Genomic DNA, 19347 nt, shown 5'->3' on the forward strand with positions numbered 1-19347 from the left:
TAAAAAGATTAAGTTAAATATTTAAAAAATAATTTAAAAAGTATAGTAAATTTAATAGGACAGACTAAAAAAACTCATTTCCTTCGTCCCATTAAATTTAAAGTTTTTTTATTTTTGTCCGTCCTACTTAATTTGCATTATTTCTATTTTTAGATAATGACCTACTACTTTCTTTTAATTTCATTCATATATTTTGACTCTCTTTTAATTCAAATCACGATAATTTATTCTCTCTTTTTATTTATTATTACTTTTTTATCACTTTCTTAAAAATTCATATTTTTCTCCACGAAACAATTTTATGAGGACAAATGAGTAATTCACGTATAGAATGGTTAGCAATGAACATTGTGTAGATAAGTAGGGCCCATAATATATCTCATTGTTACCAAGTACCAAGCAAATCAATGTAAGACTCAATAGCTTGAAACAAAGGCCTAAAAATGGCTGTTACATTAACAAAATGCTTCCTTCAAAGACTACCTTGTAGCCTTAATAATTCTTTATCTTTTTCAACGAACAAGCTCTACAAATCTTCATCAAGACTTTTACAGCCATTTCCCGCCGTTGGATCAAGTAGATCAGTTTTTATCAAAGCTCAAGCTCGTCAAACATGGCTACCTGGCCTTGACCCTCCTCCACACCTTGATGGAAGGTCTAATTTTATTTTTCTATTTTTTTAAACAGAAAATTATTGATGATTTTATTCAAAATGATTACTGAGTTTATATCTATTTTAGGGTTTGTTTTACGTGGTTGATTGGAATTCATCTGAATTTATTTAAATTTAAGCATTGATTTTTATTCTTATTTGAATTTATTTATCCTGAAATGAGTTTTGTTCAGATCGGCTAGCCCCTAGAATACAGGTTCTCATTTATTAACAAACTATTTATTATCATGTTTGAGAACAATAATTTTATTTGAAAATTTAAAATTGACTCAAATTTATTATTTGGCAAATTAAAAATTTTTAAATTTTGATTTGGATTAAATTTCACCATTGTTTTTTAAGGTAGTTAAAGTTGAAAATTTGAGAATGACTACCCAGACTTTGTCATACTCAAATTCTTCATTTATGATATCATAATTAAAATCTATAATTTAAAATGAAATACTTGTTCCCAAACACTACATATAGTTATTCGTTAAATTAAGTATAACTATGTTGGTGACGTATATTCTTGTGATGTTAGTTAAGGGTCTAAAACCTACCATCATTTAATTTTTAATCTCTATTTTATTATTAAGTAAAAATTAATACTCAGATAAAAGCTTTAATTTTCTAAACATCAAAAAATAAATAAAACTCTTATTATAAGCATCATGTACCTTCTTATTTTTTGTTGAACATAACATAAATTTTATGAATTGGTGTAAGTATAATAAAGATAATTTTTTTAGAAATTAATAAAAAAGGACTACTTAAAGATTACAATAAAAATTACTTTCTTCTTTTATTGATCAATTAGTATATCGTTTTAATTATGAATAAATTTTATATGGACTGAACTTAGTTCAAACAAGACTTTTTACCTTAACACCAATTGCTTAATTAATTTGTTTAATAAATTTTTACTTGTATGTATGAGACGGTCTTTCACAAGAGTAATCATTAACACATTGGTTTGCATTGGTTGGTAAAGTTTGGTTGGAGATTTTGGGTTCGACCCGCTTGGACTAGGAGAGGATCCAGCTAGCTTGAGATGGTATGTACAAGCAGAATTGGTTCATGCCCGTTTTGCTATGGCTGGTATTGCTGGTATTCTTTTTACTGATGTAAGTTTTAATCACACTAATTAAGTGTTTATAAAGTAACTTATGCTCTAGTAGTTCTTAATGGGTCAGTACTCTTGGGTGCCCATGAGTAAAGCTAAAGTGACGTTGAAAAGACTTATATTACTTCGTGGGATCAGTTTACAACATTCATAGATAATCACTGTCAATTTAATAAGCCGGAGTGTTATAATTTTATCATAAATTTTATTTTAACATTATACATATTTATCATTATTATATAATATAATTACCACTAACATTTAAGGTTTAATTTAAATGAATATTTTCTCTTGTACAAAATGCAGCTACTTAGAACTACAGGAATAAGCAAATTACCAGTCTGGTATGAAGCAGGTGCAACCAAATTTGATTTTGCTAGCACAACAACTTTGTTATTTGTTCAATTAATTTTAATGGGGTAAATAATAATTTATTCAATATATTTTATGATTCATATTTTTTTACTAATTTTTATAATGAATTTTATGGGTTATAATTTTTATTAATATTATTGAAATTCCAGGTTTGTGGAAATGAAAAGGTATATGGACTTTATTACCCCTGGATCACAAGCACAAGAAGGTTCTTTCTTTGGCCTTGAGCTGGCATTCAAGGGCCAAGAACCTGGGTAATTTTGCAACCATTTTTTTGAGATTACATTTATAATTTTTTTAAATTAAATTAATTTATTGATAAAATAATTATACAACCTCTGCATCAGAATTAACAGAAATTAAAATTCAATCATAATTAATAAAACTACAATGATTGCGGATGATGTTACACTTATAAACTTAAAAGATTAATTATAGAAGCAAATTTTTAGAAAATCATCTTTTATAATATTTTGATTGAGGTGCAAAAGATCGATTTTTATGCCCTATCAAATTTATTCATGTTTTCTCGCATATTGATTTATGTAATAAAAATATAGGTATCCAGGTGGCCCGATACTAAATCCTCTTGGTCTAGCAAAGGATATAAAAAATGCGCGTGATTGGAAGCTCAAAGAAATAAAAAACGGTTAGTAATTCATTAATACTTTTCTGTTTGTTTGAGTGAAATTGCTATATTTTTCTCTTCTATGTAAAAGTTTTTTTAAGAAAATGTATCAAAATTATTGGGTTTTCGAGCTGAGGCCCGAGAGATTCTTTAATTACATCTTTTTTTATGGGTATGAGTTGTTGTCTTATTTTTCTTTCCAGACGCTAATCATAGTCTACACGGGTGAGATATAATGTGTTACATGTTGTATTTCAGGAAGATTGGCAATGATAGCAATGCTAGGCATATTTGTGCAGGCTTATGTAACACATTCTGGGCCAATTGAGAATCTTGTGGAGCACCTTTCTGATCCATGGCATAACACTATCATTCAAACACTCTCTACCACTACTTAATTTTATCTCTTTACTTTGAAGATTTAATTTTATGTAACATTGTTATTAATTGCTACTCAAATTAAGTATTTTTTATTGGTTGTGATTTCGATCTCGTTGTTGATATAAGGGCAATATTGCTAGATCGATTTGTAAATATTTCTTTTATTGACTGTTAGTTTCGAAGGCAAAGCGTTGATCTTATAATAGAGTAATAGTCATAGGTGATCGAAATCGACGCTATCTAAACTTTCTTCTCTTTAATTTCTTTCGGCTTAATCCTAAGTTCCTAACACTACGCATAATGATAAGGTCTAATTATAGTTAGATATGTCTTGCTCTAAAATGATTTAAAATTCTCCTTTTGGCTCATTTGATATATTGGTATTAAAAGAATATTTCTAGAAAAATCATATATATGAAGATTCATAGTCACATCTGCTCAATTCCAAAGATTTTCTTTTCTTTACCCTAGATATTCTCTTCAATTACCACTTGAAAGAGTTATATATTATGATAAAGAAAATCTGAGGAGAAAACACATATTTGATATTAACGTTTAATTTTTTTACATTAGTTTTTTTTAAACTTTTTATGCATAGTTTGAATAAATTTCAATATAGCTTTACTTTTATCGTCTAATTCAATTCAATTCAGTATATTATTCTTACATTAAAATAATTGAGAAATTAGTGTATTTGACCATTTTCCTTACGGAATGACCCGTAAATATTTCAATCATTTTTAATAAATCTACACATTTAACCTTTTCTCTACGAAGTGACCCATATTATTGTATATATAGTTTACTCATCTTCTATATTAATATATTTAATGCTGATCGTTTTTAAATAAACCAAGTCACAAGTTCTTAGTAACGGTCTACTTTATTGCACAACTCTAACCAAAACCTTCTCTACCACTCTTTAATGTAACATTTAAAAGATTATATACCAATAAAACCTTAACCTAAGGTTGATACCAATTCTTATGTGATCAAAAATACACCGTCAAAACAAAATTTAACATGTCTCGCTCATTCTTAACCCAAAAAAGCTTGAAAAAAAGTAGGATAAGTAGGCCCCATATTCATCTCATTTTCTACCACATAAAGAGTAAATACCCATCAATCCATCTTCAATTCAATACCTAATGATTACAACCCCCTTAAAGAGTTAGTTCTTGGGCAACAAATCAAGCCACAAAACATCTTTAAACACCCAAAAAAATGGCTACTTTTATTTCATCTAACTCATTAATTTCTTCACCATTTTCCCTTAAAAAACCTTCCAACAATTCTTACCAAACAATCCCTTCATTTGTTCTTTCATCTTCTAAATCTTGTTTGTTTTCTCCATTAATCAGTCATTTAAATTCATCAAACTTTTCTGGGTTTCCATTGATTTTTAGGAATAATAACAATAATGTTTGGAAATTCAGTATTAATGCAAGTGGTTTTTCAGAGAAGAAAAAAGTGCTAATTGTTAATACAAATAGTGGTGGACATGCTGTTATTGGGTTTTATTTTGCTAAACAACTTTTGGGTTCTGGTCATCAAGTCACTTTTTTTACTGTTGGTGACGAAGGATCTGATAAAATGAAAAAAACTCCTTTTAATCGCCTTTCAGTTGAGTTTTTTTCTCTTGATCTTCTTTTAGTCGGAGGTTGTTGGGATAACAAATCAAAAGAGCATGTATATTTTATAAGTTATTGGAACTCTTTTTTTATTGGTGTATGATTTTGGGATTGTATATATCTCCTTGTTTATGAAGTGTGCACCTCGTATTTCCGATTATCCAGTCTAATTTAATGGAGGTTATTATATTTTACAAATTCTTAAATGAGAAAGTTTTATGGTGAGACTAATTCTATTAGGTTGACCATGTACAGTTAATCAGTTAGTATGTTAAATAATCACTTACATTTTTAAACTAATCAACTAGAAAACTAAACTAATTATATAGATTCGTTTTAATATCTTATAATGAAACGATGTCGTACAAAATAAAAAAAACTTAGACGTATCAATTTAGGTTTCGTTGTGTAAGTAAAAGTTCATAAAAGGTCATATGAGTAATGCTGGGTAAATTTATGTTCGTTCCCTGTTTGCTTTTGTTTGTTTTTATTTGGGTATAGTGTAAATGATTGCGATAAAATGGTGATGCGATTATCATAACATTTAAATATCGGTTAAAATTTATCTCTTAATATGATCTAAATATGGTTATTTTATACTTTTATAATGCGGGCATATTAATTAGTTGTTTTTAAAAATTTTTATAATGTGAAAGATACAATATCAATTATTAGGCCAATCATGAGCTCTAAAAATAAATGTGTGACACGTGGACACATTATTTTGAATATATCATGTGATTTCTATTTTTTATAGAAAATTTATGTTTGAATAGGAAATAACAAGTGCTGGAGGAAAGACTGTGTGGGGAGATCCTGCTGACATTGGCAAGGCAATAGGTGGTGGGGACACTTTTGATGTGGTGCTTGAAAATAATGGCAAGGACTTTGAAACTGTGGGGTATGTCAATTTTGTAATAAAAATTGAATAAATAATATTGTGTATTTCCGACTTTGCAAATTCATCATACGCATTAGGATGATGAAATATTGTGCCTATTTTTGGTCGATCCGACAAGGATCTGAACCTTAGTTACTCATTAACGCGATAATTATTTTATTCCAGGAATAAGATTGCGCTTCTATAAACGGGTGTAACTTAGGTGAATTTAAAGTAATGAAACGTGTTGTTTGATATTCTTGTTTGATCTAACAAGGATCACAACCTCAATTACCGATAAAATAATGTACCCATGAATTTCTGATATTTGATAGTCAAAATCTCAAGATATGTTATGTACTTTATCACGCCCTTTACACGAGAATCCTTTGGAGCCAACATGATGAAAGGCCACAAGTTCAAATCTGATCGACATCTATTCCAAGTCAAATATTTAGTGTCTGGTACGAATAGGATTTGTGTTGCATCTACAAATCTAGGCTAAAGGACTCTCGTACAAAGGGGTGATCAGCGTCACATGATTCTCTAATCTTCGTGAATCGAAAAAAGCGATTTATGGTCGATATTAGGCTATTTTTGAACAAATTTGAGCACTTGACGTGATAGAGTATATAACATATCTTTGGACCTCAACCATCAACTTAAACTTTTTAATAAGTTGGTTCTTTGATAACTTTCAAAGTTATCAATAGTGATAAAAAGATGTATTACTAACAACAATTTGCTATAACATTCAGCCCTGTGGTAGATTGGGCAAAGAGTGCTGGTGTGCAACAATTTTTGTACATAAGCAGTGCAGGAATATATAAGCCTACTGATGAACCTCCCCATATTGAAGGGGTAAGTCCATGAATTTTGAGTCAATATACATATATTCATTGCAGTGTTTGGTTCATGACTTTTTGTTTAGCTTTTTGGTTAGTTTTTGGCTTGTTGGTTGGTCAAATAATAAAAAAATATTTCGTAATGACTTTTAAGCCAAAATAAAAATGCTACTCCAGTTAGCTTTTTTTGTTGGTTTTTGGCTTTTGGCTTATTGGCCTACTTTTTCTCTAATAAACAGCCAACAATCAATACGTAAATTTACCAAACATCTCTATAAATAGCTGGCTTTCAAGCTTTCAGATAGCTTAAAAGCCAATAAAATCAACCAATATTTCCAGCTGGTCAAACAAACCAACAATCATTTACCAAACATCCTTATATCTTTGAATTTTTGAATTAAGATCATTTTGTTTTAGGATGCTGTTAAAAGCAGTGCCTCACACGTTGGCGCAGAAGAATACATTGCTAAAATTTTTGGTAGCTGGGCAATCTTCCGTCCACAATATATGATTGGATCAGGAAACAACAAGGATTGTGAAGAATGGTTTTTTGATAGTAAGTTCATCATTATATTCACAACATACCCTAAAAGGTCTACAACAATCAAGCCATGACCACGTCACTGAACTTAACTAAAAAAAATAGGTTAATGGTTGAAGCCCCGTAATATCTTACACTATATCACACCCTCTTATTAGAAAGTCCTTAAAAAGATTTGAACTTGTAAAATGAGGGGTTAAAAGCCCAGGTTATGTGTTTGAATTTCATCCATCAATCCCTTCCTCTTTTCAATTGAAAATACTGATGCTAAATAGAGGTGTTCAAAACAAACTGGATGATATGATTTTCACCCGACCTTATAACCGAACCTAATTTGACCCGACTTATAAACGAATTTAAAATTATGTAAAACCTATGTGGACACAAAATCTGATTTTGAATCGACCCGAAAACATGATAAAAATTCAACCTAATAACTCGAATAAACACCTCTAATGGCCAAGTATGAGAAAGATACAAGACTTTTACTGCATTAATACTTCTAGCCCAAAGAGTTATTGTGTGAGGGGTGTGATATGGTCTATAACATAAATTAGGCCTCAACCATTAGTTCTTTTGGTTGTTTGTTGCTTGACATATCAATCCATCATCTATATATTTTCAGAAACTTAATTGATTTTTAGTGATTAAAACTAATTTCTAAACGAGTTTGACCGATTAAGAGATCAATTTCGAAGGATGAATTGCTGAACTTAATTTCATGTATGATTTCAGGGATTGTCCGAGACAGACCAGTTCCTATTCCTGGGTCAGGAATGCAACTGACAAACATAAGCCATGTTAAGGACTTATCATCCATGCTTACTCTAGCAGTCGAAAACCCATCTGCAGCAAGCGGAAACATCTTCAATTGTGTAAGTGATCGAGCAGTTACCCTCGATGGGATGGCCAAACTCTGTGCTCAAGCTGCTGGTCGCAGTGTCAAGATCGTGCATTACGATCCAAAAGAAGTCGGAGTTGATGCCAAGAAAGCCTTTCCTTTCCGCAACATGGTAATGACCAAGAGCCCGTTCTTTAAAATTACTAACAATTGAATTGAATCGAACTGAACTGAACTAGTCGAGAATAAGAGACCCTAACAAACATGATAATTCTTTAATCGATAACAATAATGTCAAAGCCTTAATCCCAAAAGATTAGGGTCGACTATATGAACCAATAAACCAGTTTCACTGATCGCCCATATGAATTTTTCTTCTCAACTCATAAATCTAAATCTTTCATGTCTTTTTCTACCACTGCCCTCTAGGTCATCTTCGGTATTTCTTGGCCTCTTTTTAAGTCCCTGAGTTGGTTTATTAGTAACATGTATTTGTAAATTATCTTAAACAATTCTCTTTTATATTTGCGACTCTTTCTTATACCTTCGTTTTGAGTTCAATCGTTCAAGGTATGCCACCCATCCATCGAGCATTTACATTTCCGCCACTCCTATCTTCCTACTATGATACTTTCTAAAAATTCAACATTCTGATCCATATAGTAATACAGCTGTAGTGGTTAATTGTATGTTTTTGTAGTATTAGTAATCATTCTTGTGAATGTATTATGCAGCACTTTTATGCAGAGCCAAGAGCAGCTAAGGATATCCTAGGATGGCAGAGTGCTACTTATCTCCCAGAAGATCTAAAAGAAAGGTTTGAGGAGTATGTAAAGATTGGAAGAGACAAGAATGATATAAAGTTCGAGCTTGATGATAAGATACTTGAATCAGTCGGTACCTTAGCCTAATTAGGTAGAAATTAGGCGGGGTGTTACACAATGTTCTGAATGCATGATTTTTTTTTTTTTTTGTAATTATGAGTCATATTATAAGGAAGCTTCATAGAGGGTGCAAATTTTGGTATATGCTCATGTAAAACTTTGAAATAACTATTTTTCCAAGATCTTGGGATGCCTTTAGTCTTCTATATGTCTATGAATAAGCTATTTTTATATTGTTGATTTGATTCCTTTCAAACAAGAAATATTGTTGATTTGATTATTACAATTAACAATTTTATAGCCTAAAAATTAGGATTGACTATATAAAACAATAGATTAGTTTTATGGTCGTTTAAATAAATACACTCATATAAAAATTAATTTTTGGTTTATAATTATAGAATATGACTAGGTTTAACTGAGATGATCATTAAAACTACATTATTACTTGTTATTGAAGGTCAACTAATTCAATTTGCTTTTTTATAAACAAAAGACTCTACTCTAACGAGTTGTTTCCATTAATTAATTAGTCAAATAATTCATCACGCAACATACCACCGGTTCACCGTCAATCGCCAATCGCCAATCGCCAATTGTCTGACACTCCATAGACCTACAAAACTCAATTGTTAACCTTCAACGACACCGTTTCACCCTAAACTCATTGCTTCTTCTCCAAGAAGTAGAAACTTCAAACATTTATCCTTCTTTTCTTTCCTTTCCGTTTCTGAAATCATCAAATCCCATCACTCTCTAAAATTTTCTTTCTCAAACCTTCAAAAATGTCGGCAATTAAGGTCTTAGGAAGAGCATCAAGAACGATACTAATTCAATGTCGGAATCATGTACTCTCTCCTTCACCTCTTCACCAACACAATTATCCTTTGTCTATTCTCTGTAACCGCTTTCATTCTTTCTCCGAAGTTACTAGCAAGGTATTTCATCGTAAATTTGACGATTAATCGTGGTTTTTGTTATTGTTAATTGTTTTTTGCTGATTAGGGTTTTGCTAGGGTTTAAGGATTGTGTTGTATCTCGTTTATTCTATGATTTTTTTGTTAAATTTATTATCTTTGAGTTTCTACTGAGGGTAAAAGCAGAGAAGCAAAAGTTCTTGATTATGTTTTATATAAACAGGAACTCGTACACCCCAAATTAGTATACTTTTTAGTGCTCTAGGCTGCATATAGCAAAACCCTTATTTTATTTTGTTTATTCTATGCACTTTGTGTTAAAATTATTGTCTTTGAGTTTGAATGAAAAGTATAAGTTGCGAATTGTGTGATTGTTTTAAAACCACGATTAATTGAAAGGCTATAGGCACCTTTCAAGATGGAATTATTGAGCGTTTTGATGAATAGTAATTCATAAATCCCCAAATTAGTACTATATTAAGATCTTTTTAATGCTCAGGGATGATAGCAAAACCATTATTTAATTTGTTTATTCTATGCATTTTTGTGTTGAAGTCATCTTCTTTAAGTTTCAATTGAAGGTAAAAGTTTTGAATTGTGTGATTGTTATAAAACCATGATTAATGAAAATGCTATAGGGAACTTTTTAGATGGAAATATTGAACCTGTTGATTGTATTATAAATCCCAAAATTAGTTGTATATTAAGATACTAAGTTAAGAGAATCGGGGTGTCACTTTCTCTAGGTAAGAACCTAACCCTCCTTTTCCCTAACAGTCCATTTGGTTAGTGGTACTAAATGGTGGTAATGGGAATAACTTATAGTGTAAAATTCCATTAAAAGTTCTATGTCATTCCCATGGTGATGAAACTTTGATCACAAAAAAGTTTTTTTGTTTACAAATCTCCATTACCACCTAATACCACCTCTCCCAATGGTAATGCACTGAAATCAATTTTATGCAGAAAATGAGATAATTGAAGTTGGACAAGCATGGCCATCAAGGTAGCCAAGATATTTTTCAACTAAAATTATATTAGTTTTCATTCCCATTACCACCGAATACCACCTACCAAACGAGCCGTAAATCCTTTGTAAAATGTTGCATGCGTGTATTATCGTACTCTTGGTAATAGGATTATGCACACTGCCATTGGTTCTTCTAGTTATCATTCTTTTAACTTAAAAATGAAGCTAAAGTGCTGCACTGTCCATTTTCTTTTGGGTTAGGCATCTCCTCTGCATGATAGACTATATGGTGATATTGCTTTCCCGCACTGCAGAATGTCTACATGTGCATCCTCTGAAAATGAGCAAGGGACACATGTAGAGAAGGAGGAAAATGGTAGTGCTGATGCTGCAAAGCAAGTGGGTGACACCGAGGCTTCTGGGAGAAGTAAAGAAACAGGTTTTGATTCTGAATCACAATCTCATACCATTAAAAAACAGAGACAAGGCACTAAAAGAACTGTCTTTTTTATTCAGATTCCGAAGGAGACATGGATGACCTTTCCAGAGAAGATTTGGTGAAACTTGTGTTGGAAAAGGATGAGGCCCTTGAGAAGGAACAGGAAGAGTTCAAGGAAATGAAAAACAATTTTCTTCGGAGTTATGCTGAGATGGAGAATCTCATGGAACGAACACGTCGTGAGGCAGAAAATTCAAAGAAATTTGCTGTACAAGTATGTTTTTATTATATCAAAATGGTCTCTACTTCATTTCCTTTGATAGCTCTTCTGATTCTGAATATGTGCTTGTTGCACATGTGCGTTTATACTGCAGAGTTTTGCAAAGAGTTTTTTGGATGTTGCGGATAATCTAGGCAGAGCGTCTTCTATAACCAAAGAGAGTTACCTCAAAATAGATGCACCAGATGATACTGTTGGTGCAATGCCCCTTTTAAAATCACTGCTGGAGGGCGTAGAAATGACCGAAAAGCAGCTCGCAGAGGTAGCATCTTTGATGCTCATTTAGAAAACACTAGCCACATTCTTCCCTATTTACTTGAATCCTATTTCCTTTTTGTTTTTTCTTGACTGTCAACTCAAGTCTTGCTGAAAATGAATCATTCTTGCAGGTTCTCAGAAAAGCTGGAATCGAGAAGTATGATCCAATCAATGAGCAATTTGACCCCAATAGGCATAATGCAGTATTTCAAGTACCTGACAACTCTAAACCTCCTGGTACTGTTGCTGTTGTTCTAAAGGTAATGTTCGGTGTTTTGATCTACAATGATTTTAAGGGCCTTCATTATTAAGACGAATTTGTGACTGAGGGAGTAGTATAAAGCTTTTCCATGAGTCTTATTCTTTATTAGGTTGAAGGGCCAAATTTGATCTGGTCAAATATGAAGTATTTACTAGTGCTCTTTCTGAAAACATTGAAAATAACTCATTTAATCGTGCGCACATCTATTCATGTAAAGTTACATATGATGATGTTTGCTACTAATGGTAAATTAAAAACTACCTCTTTGTTATCACTAACAACTAGAGGTGTTCTTTCGGGCCATCAGACAGTTTCGGGTCATTTGTCTAATGTTTTGGTACTTGTCAAAATTATGTCAACATTGGTTTTTACATCATTGTGAATCCCTCTTTGAAGTCGAATCAAATTTGGGTTCGATTATACAAGGTCAGTTAATTGTCGGGTCGAGTCTATTTTGAACGCCTCTACTAAGAATCGTAAGGTTGTGCACATTAGACCCTTAAACACCGCTTAAGCGGGAGCCACTTAATGTCTCTGGGTAATGGAAGAATGTTTTTGCTTTCTGAAAACACTGAAACAAGGTCTTGATCAAGTGGCGATGTTTATTAATGAAGTAACAATTGGTTTTTGATTCATGTAGGCGGGATACACTCTCCACGAGCGTATCATCAGGCCAGCTGAAGTTGGTGTCACAGTAGAGGCCAACTCTTGAGGTTGAAATGGTCTCAGCAAAGCCCCTCCTTACACTCGAGAACTTTATCAATTTTTGCAACAATGTCAAAGCCTTGATCACTAATAGTATGAGATCAACTTTGTCAATTCATGCGATCGTCTGAAATTATCATGTTTTCCTGACGTTAGGTTAGTTAATGCTGCCTTGGTACAATTTTGTTCCTTTCCTTCATTGTTTTATAGTATAAATGAGCCTCAATAACTATTTTGCTTACTTTGTGTACATGAATGCTGATTCCTTTATTGGTACCAATTATCTTCGTGTATCTCCTCATTGATCGTACAAAAATAAACAAAGTATGGTAAGAGGATAACATAAAACTAAGTATCATCAGAGTCTTAGTAAGAAAAGTCTTGAGCAAAATCGAAAAGTGAATACAACAAATCTCGAGTAAAATCTTTAGTGTGCTAAATTTTCTGTTATGTTTTATCCCTCTTAGATGCTCCTACCCTCCCGAGTCCTCGCTACTTGAGATTTAAGAAGGAACCGATTTGGATCATATATTGCGTTTGTGCAAACCACCATAGCAAAAGCTGAAAGACGGAATGAAAATCGTTCTTCATGGATTGATCTGTCGTTGGTAGAACATCTGTCCGAGCCTTTCGTAAAGCGACTGTTGCTCCTCGTAGCTGAGGTTTTTGAGTATCTAAACCACAATAATAGTAGGTTAACCATCATGATCACCATATATTTGGTGTATAATTATTCCTTCCGCTAAAAATTAAATCACGTGTACTCCTAATTTATGTGATGTTGCAAATAATATTTGCAATTAAGAAGTTAAGACATAGTTTCGACGTATTTGAGAATGAGCGAGTATATCATAGGCGCATTAGATGCCGATTTAAAGAAGTTTATCCTTTGGTCGATTTGCTCCATAGCACGCTGATCCGAAACTTTACCTGATCCAATATGTTCTCGACAGAAAGGTCTCTGTACACGGCGAAGGATTGATGATATATGTATGCAAAAACACCCATCACCATCTGTATAATTGAACAAAATTCTTGGTTTTAACACCCATCACCATCTGTATAATTGAACAAAATTCTTGGTTTTCTTTTGTTGTGATTGCAAACTTATGCATGACTGACATTTTATGAAAACATTTTATATCAGCCTGTACCTGGCAATCCATTCTATCAGTAAATCCACCATGTCCAGGAATACTATCTCCAAAATCCTGCAACCCAAGAGAGTTTATATAAATAAATAGAACAATATCATCAATTCATCTTTCATACAATTGAATCCAAAATAAGGAAACTGCTTGTTTGTTTATAGGTATGAGTTGTCGCTTTTCTGATCTCCCCATACCCTGCCTATAGTTAATCTATGGGCATGGGCATGATATATTGAGTATGATGATAATGATGATACTCGTCACAAATGCCCGACGCTAACGCAAGATGGGGCCATAGAGTGCCCAGATCCCATCGTAAATTGAAATAAGTATGATAAAGTAAAAAGTCATGGCTCTTCTAAGTTTTTCTTTTTGTTTGATTGTATAATCAGCTTGAGGATCCTTTTAAAATTTTGAGTCCGTCACTGCCTGACACTCGATCAAGAACGTAAGAGCGAAGAAAGAAGAGGACATCAATGAGTCTAACCTTTATTTTCAATGTTCTCTTAAAACCACTTGCAAAAGAGCCTCCAAAAGGTGCTATTATTGATGCAAAAAGTCCCATACATAAGGCATGCCACTGTACTGGCATTATGCCTATGTCTTTGTGATGAAGCTGCAAAATTTCAAACACAAATGTTACAAATTAATTTCATGGTAAAAATTACATTGCAAAAGTCCACTAACTCATAACCTAATTGTCATCAACTAACTAATCATATAAATTTGTGGTCATGGTCATGATTATGATAACGAAAAGCTGACGTGTGTCGACTCGTAAGTCATTCTGTTGAACATCAGCCAAAATCACGAGATAACCTTGAACCGACCCAAAATGCAAATTTACATGTTAGCATGGGTTATAACGATTCGGTAAATTTAAAATCATTTATCATGTACCAATACTATATTATGCCTCCAATACTATATTAGACGGACTATATTAGACGGTGTTATTTTTGCACTATGATAAAGACGGACTCTAGAAATACTCACCCATTGAGCAACCCATTGTGGTAGACTATGATACTCTGGCTTGAAAATCTGTCCAGGATCACATTGCAGCCAACCAGTAGACAAATCCTAGGATCATATAATTTTCTTTTCTTATTAAGTTAATTCGCATTGCACATGCAATTCGTAACTTCACTTAAATAAGAAATGCAAAATAAAAAAACTATAAATTTCCAACATCAAGTAAAAAAAAATCTATACCTTTCGCGGGCATGTCATCCACCGAAAATGACCCAATATGTTTCCAAGCTGCACAACCCCAGTATGGGAAAATCAAAGATGCTTTAGTCGTAGTTATCAGCCCAGTATTTCTCATAAGTCGAGGTCAGGAAAGAAAGGAAAGTAGCGGATAGATCATACTCATAGCCCCTCCAAGGAGAGGGCAAAGAGAAATACGCGCACATACAAAAAAAATTCTATTGATAATCAGAAAAAAAATTAAAAGAAATTGATTAGTACTCACTAGAAATGCAGCTATCATAGTTGTGACTGATGCACCAATAAATCCCTCCCATGTTTTCTTTGGAGACAATTTAATCAATGGAGTCTTCCCAAAAAAGAATCCAAAGATATAAGCAGCAACATCATTGTCAGCTATTAGGGTTACAGGAAGTAGGAACCTGAATGGATAACCTTGTTAATGTTAAGACACATCCTAAGACACAAATGTGGTAATGGTCATAGTGATGTAGTTATTGTACAGTCAAATTCAGTTGAATTATGAGATATGGGACATGTCTTAAATGTATCTAAAACACAAATTTAACAGATGCAGGTAGTATCGAGTCGGTTGTTTTAAAATTTTCTATAACTTGGCCGATATGAAATGCTTGTTGCACTATTCTTAGTTATAACATAGAAGTATTCAACTAGAAAACATTAAAAAAAACTGAATTTAGGGTCGGATCTATGCCACATTCTGTTTGTAAAAACATCATTTGTAACTTTATAAATATAAAAAGTTCACGTGATTTAATAAATTAGTTTATATATATTCCCTCAGTTCATTTGCATTTGCTATTCAAAAAGTTTAAACTTAGATTAATTTGCGTGATATAATAAATTAATATAGAGTATTAACTAGTAAAAAGCATGGAATACCATAATATCCCTTCAAATATATTAGCTGAAATAAAGGAGTATTGAATGAAGACCACTATAAGAATCATGTGAGTCCATGCATATTGGCAAATTGGTACTTGTACATCTTCTTCTTTAGGGTAAGAATAAACCAAACAACACCTTATTGTACATAAAACCTTAATTAATAATGTATTATGCAGTATATAATACAGAAGAATGACAATCGAGTTAGTCCAACACACTTATATGGAAAGATGAAAGTTTGGCCCATCACACACTTGTATTTTGCATTTTCTCCTGTAATCTTACATGTTATCGTAAATCCTAAATTACGAGTTTGAATCTCATCCGACTCTTATTTCAAAAAGAATATATAGCTTTTGATTTGTATTCTAGCCTAGTGGGTTATTGTTTGATAGGTGTGATAGAGCAGAAAACATATTATGGGTTCACACAATTGAGACGAGATTAGAATGTATATATACATAGGAGTTATGTTACTTGAACTCGGGTACTGTTGTCAGAAACTAGAACGTGTCAAAGCGTCAAATACGTTTAAATATTATTTTATGCCTAAAATGAAGTGTCTAAGTGTGATGCTAATGTCCGAGCATCAAAGATCAGACACTGGTATGTGAAGCAAAATAAAGAATCCGAGTAACAAAGTTGACAGGAGCATGATCAAAGAGTTACCTGCAATATAGAGGAAATAACAGATAAACATCTGATACTTGATAACACCACTAACAAGCTTGTATGAAACCTTATCTGAAGACAGTGTTGACAAGTTGTCTGTTGAGTATGCGCCCATACATAAACAGCACTGCTGTGAAGAAGAAATGCCTGAAACATTTCAAATAAAATGATTCTATTATTGTATATATGTAACATACTCTAGCTACCCGTTCATGGTTAAATTGGTTCATTGACATGATGAGATAAGTCAATATGATAAAATGTTACTAGCAATTCCAAGTTTGAGGGGGCATGTGCGCGCTGCAATCACACTTCTAGCCTATAGGCGCTCTTGTGAGGAGGCGTGTTATGGAATACGATATATTATGGGGTTTCAATCATTGGTTTAATCTTTTGGTTGAGTTAATTAGTTTCTTGACATGGCCAATATCATCCAAATTTGAGAGTCTTATGATACTTCCACACTTTTAGCTCTTGTGTGAGGGGATAATTATAATATATATGATATAATCCTGAAGTTTCAACCACCGACTTAAACTTTTTAGTTGAGTTGATTTTTTGATAGATTATTCAGTATTTAGTTGAAGTTTCAATCACAGAGCACCATGGGCTTGGATCCACAAACACACGAATACTGAGCTTTGATTGCATAAACTCTTCATCACAACATTTTCCAAAATCATATGGTCGTATTAGAAGAATTACCTACCAAATATTATATGTAAGTCCATAATCCACTATTTTAATAAACATAGGATCTTGATCACAACATTTCCAAATCACTCACAAGTAAATTTGTTAAACGCAAGTAAGATTTACCAGTTTAAAAGCCAAAACCAGTTTAAAATCAGCTTAGAAAACTATACAAGTATTGCTAGTCTTTAATTAGGCCATGTATGTGCATACAACAATATATTGCTAGAACTACAAAGATCTTACTTTACGAGTTTATTCATTATGAATTTACGATTATATTCATATTATGCATTATCCCTTAACCTCCGATAGGGATGATAGTGGATGCAGAAATGGGTGCCAGACCGTTTTCTCATACCATTTTCATATTTATTCTCATTTAAAAATTTTCATATTGCTTCCTACTCATCACCTATAACAGATAAAATTGTCATACTCGTTCCTACTGATCATTTGAACATTCTAAAATCGCAATACACAAGACATTACTCAATTGAGTATATCCATTACGATTTACGATCATAAACCAAAATGCTTCATAATTCCTCTCTATATACACGCCATCAAAAAGATCGATACTACAATATGTCATTACTCCAATATAATCTGTAGTAAAAATATATTTCCTCAAACAACTTCACGACAAAATTAATAATACAAAAGGTAACCCTAAAAAACTACCAAACATTTAATAAAAAATACCCAAAAAATCATAATATTATCATAACATAGCATCATCCAAAACCCACGAAACACACATTTTTCGTAACACAATGGATAATTTTACGTCAAATTATACATTATGAAACTAAAAACCATCATAATTCAAAAATGAAGAGATAATTATAGGAAATTATTGAAAAATAATCATGAATTATAAACACTTAGCGTAATTTATCATGATATTACATCACAAAAATATAAGCATTTTTTCATGTAGATCATTATAATTGAGCGAATATTATAGATAAAAATAAATGTATTCATAGTTTATTAAATATCATCCAAAAAAAAGAAAAAAAAAAAGGTACCTTTGGAGAGTGATGATCTCACGAAAGGAAGAAGTTAAACAGATGACATTAATTGGAATGAAAATGAAAAAATTTTTAATGGGTTCTTTGATTTAAAAATTAACGTGGCATGTTATGGATCATTGAACTCCAATTTGTTGGGATCAAACTATATGGATCTTGAGTTTTTGCCTCAAGCTAGGTAGCTTGTGAGAATTGAATTCCGATTAAAAGGAAATGTCTTTAATCATTTACAAATTATTAATTAAATAAGACAATTTCATCTATAGTGTTAAAATGATCAATTAGATAAATTGTCTATTATATATGTTTGTCTCATGGTGAGACGATCTCATACAAGATGAGCTACACACCAATAGACTAGCTAGTCTTCATGATCATGAGACCACCTCACCATCACATGGACCCATACAATCAACACATTTCTCTAAGAAAATTTGAAAAAGTGAAAAAATAAAAAAAAATTAACAAAATAAACTAGTTTTTAAACTTATTCCAAAAGTAAGAGTGAAAATCCTAAACCTGAGGTTTGGGGCTGTTCGCAGTCAAAAATAGTTGTTCCCACTTAGTAACTGGGAACAACTTTGACTTTTTTTTGACCTGTTCGCAGTTACTAACTACGAACAGCTATCTGTGTATTTGTGCAGCTATCTGTTCGCAGTTACTAACTGCGAACAGGTCAAAACAAGTCAAATAGTTGTTCGCAGTTAGTAACTGCGAACAACTATTTTGTCCTATTTGGCTGTTCGTAATTAGTAATTGCGAACAGCTTCAAACCTCAGGTTTGGAATTTTCATGCTTACTTTTGGAAAATTTTGGAAAACTAGTTTATTTTGTTAATTTTTTTTATTTTTTCAGTTAACCTTTTCAAATTTCCTTTCTCTAATTGATATTTGTAGATGATCAATTCAATTGTAATTGACTACTTTAAAATTGCAAGTGATCATTTAAAGGTTATAAATATATATTGGGTCAACGCAATAAAGATATTTTTACCATGAGACGTTCTCATTTGATAATTTGTGATAGGTTAATCCTTAATTCTCAAGTTTTTTATTTTT

General features: G+C 32.2%; 2 protein-coding genes and 1 pseudogene across 2 annotated transcripts; all 3 read left to right on the forward strand.

Moving 5' to 3' along the window:
* The first annotated feature begins 159 nt into the window (after window positions 1-159).
* On the forward strand, window positions 160-3301 carry LOC130818314 (photosystem I chlorophyll a/b-binding protein 5, chloroplastic). The gene is made up of 6 exons (XM_057684441.1): window positions 160-655; window positions 1647-1779; window positions 2085-2197; window positions 2303-2407; window positions 2714-2802; window positions 3040-3301. The coding sequence occupies exons 1-6, from the start codon at window positions 444-446 to the stop codon at window positions 3177-3179; spliced, it is 792 nt and encodes a 263-aa protein (XP_057540424.1). The 5' UTR covers window positions 160-443; the 3' UTR covers window positions 3180-3301.
* Window positions 3302-4070: 769 nt separating this feature from the next.
* On the forward strand, window positions 4071-8988 carry LOC130818292 (chloroplast stem-loop binding protein of 41 kDa a, chloroplastic). The gene is made up of 6 exons (XM_057684411.1): window positions 4071-4785; window positions 5570-5694; window positions 6432-6534; window positions 6936-7074; window positions 7795-8072; window positions 8635-8988. Exons 1-6 carry the CDS (start codon window positions 4387-4389, stop codon window positions 8809-8811), a joined length of 1221 nt encoding a protein of 406 aa, XP_057540394.1. The 5' UTR covers window positions 4071-4386; the 3' UTR covers window positions 8812-8988.
* Window positions 8989-9459: 471 nt separating this feature from the next.
* LOC130818307 (grpE protein homolog 2, mitochondrial-like) lies at window positions 9460-12865 on the forward strand (annotated as a pseudogene).
* Window positions 12866-19347: the final 6482 nt, after the last annotated feature.

Source organism: Amaranthus tricolor, chromosome 7, assembly GCF_026212465.1.
Source record: "Amaranthus tricolor cultivar Red isolate AtriRed21 chromosome 7, ASM2621246v1, whole genome shotgun sequence".
Taxonomy (NCBI): domain Eukaryota; kingdom Viridiplantae; phylum Streptophyta; class Magnoliopsida; order Caryophyllales; family Amaranthaceae; genus Amaranthus; species Amaranthus tricolor.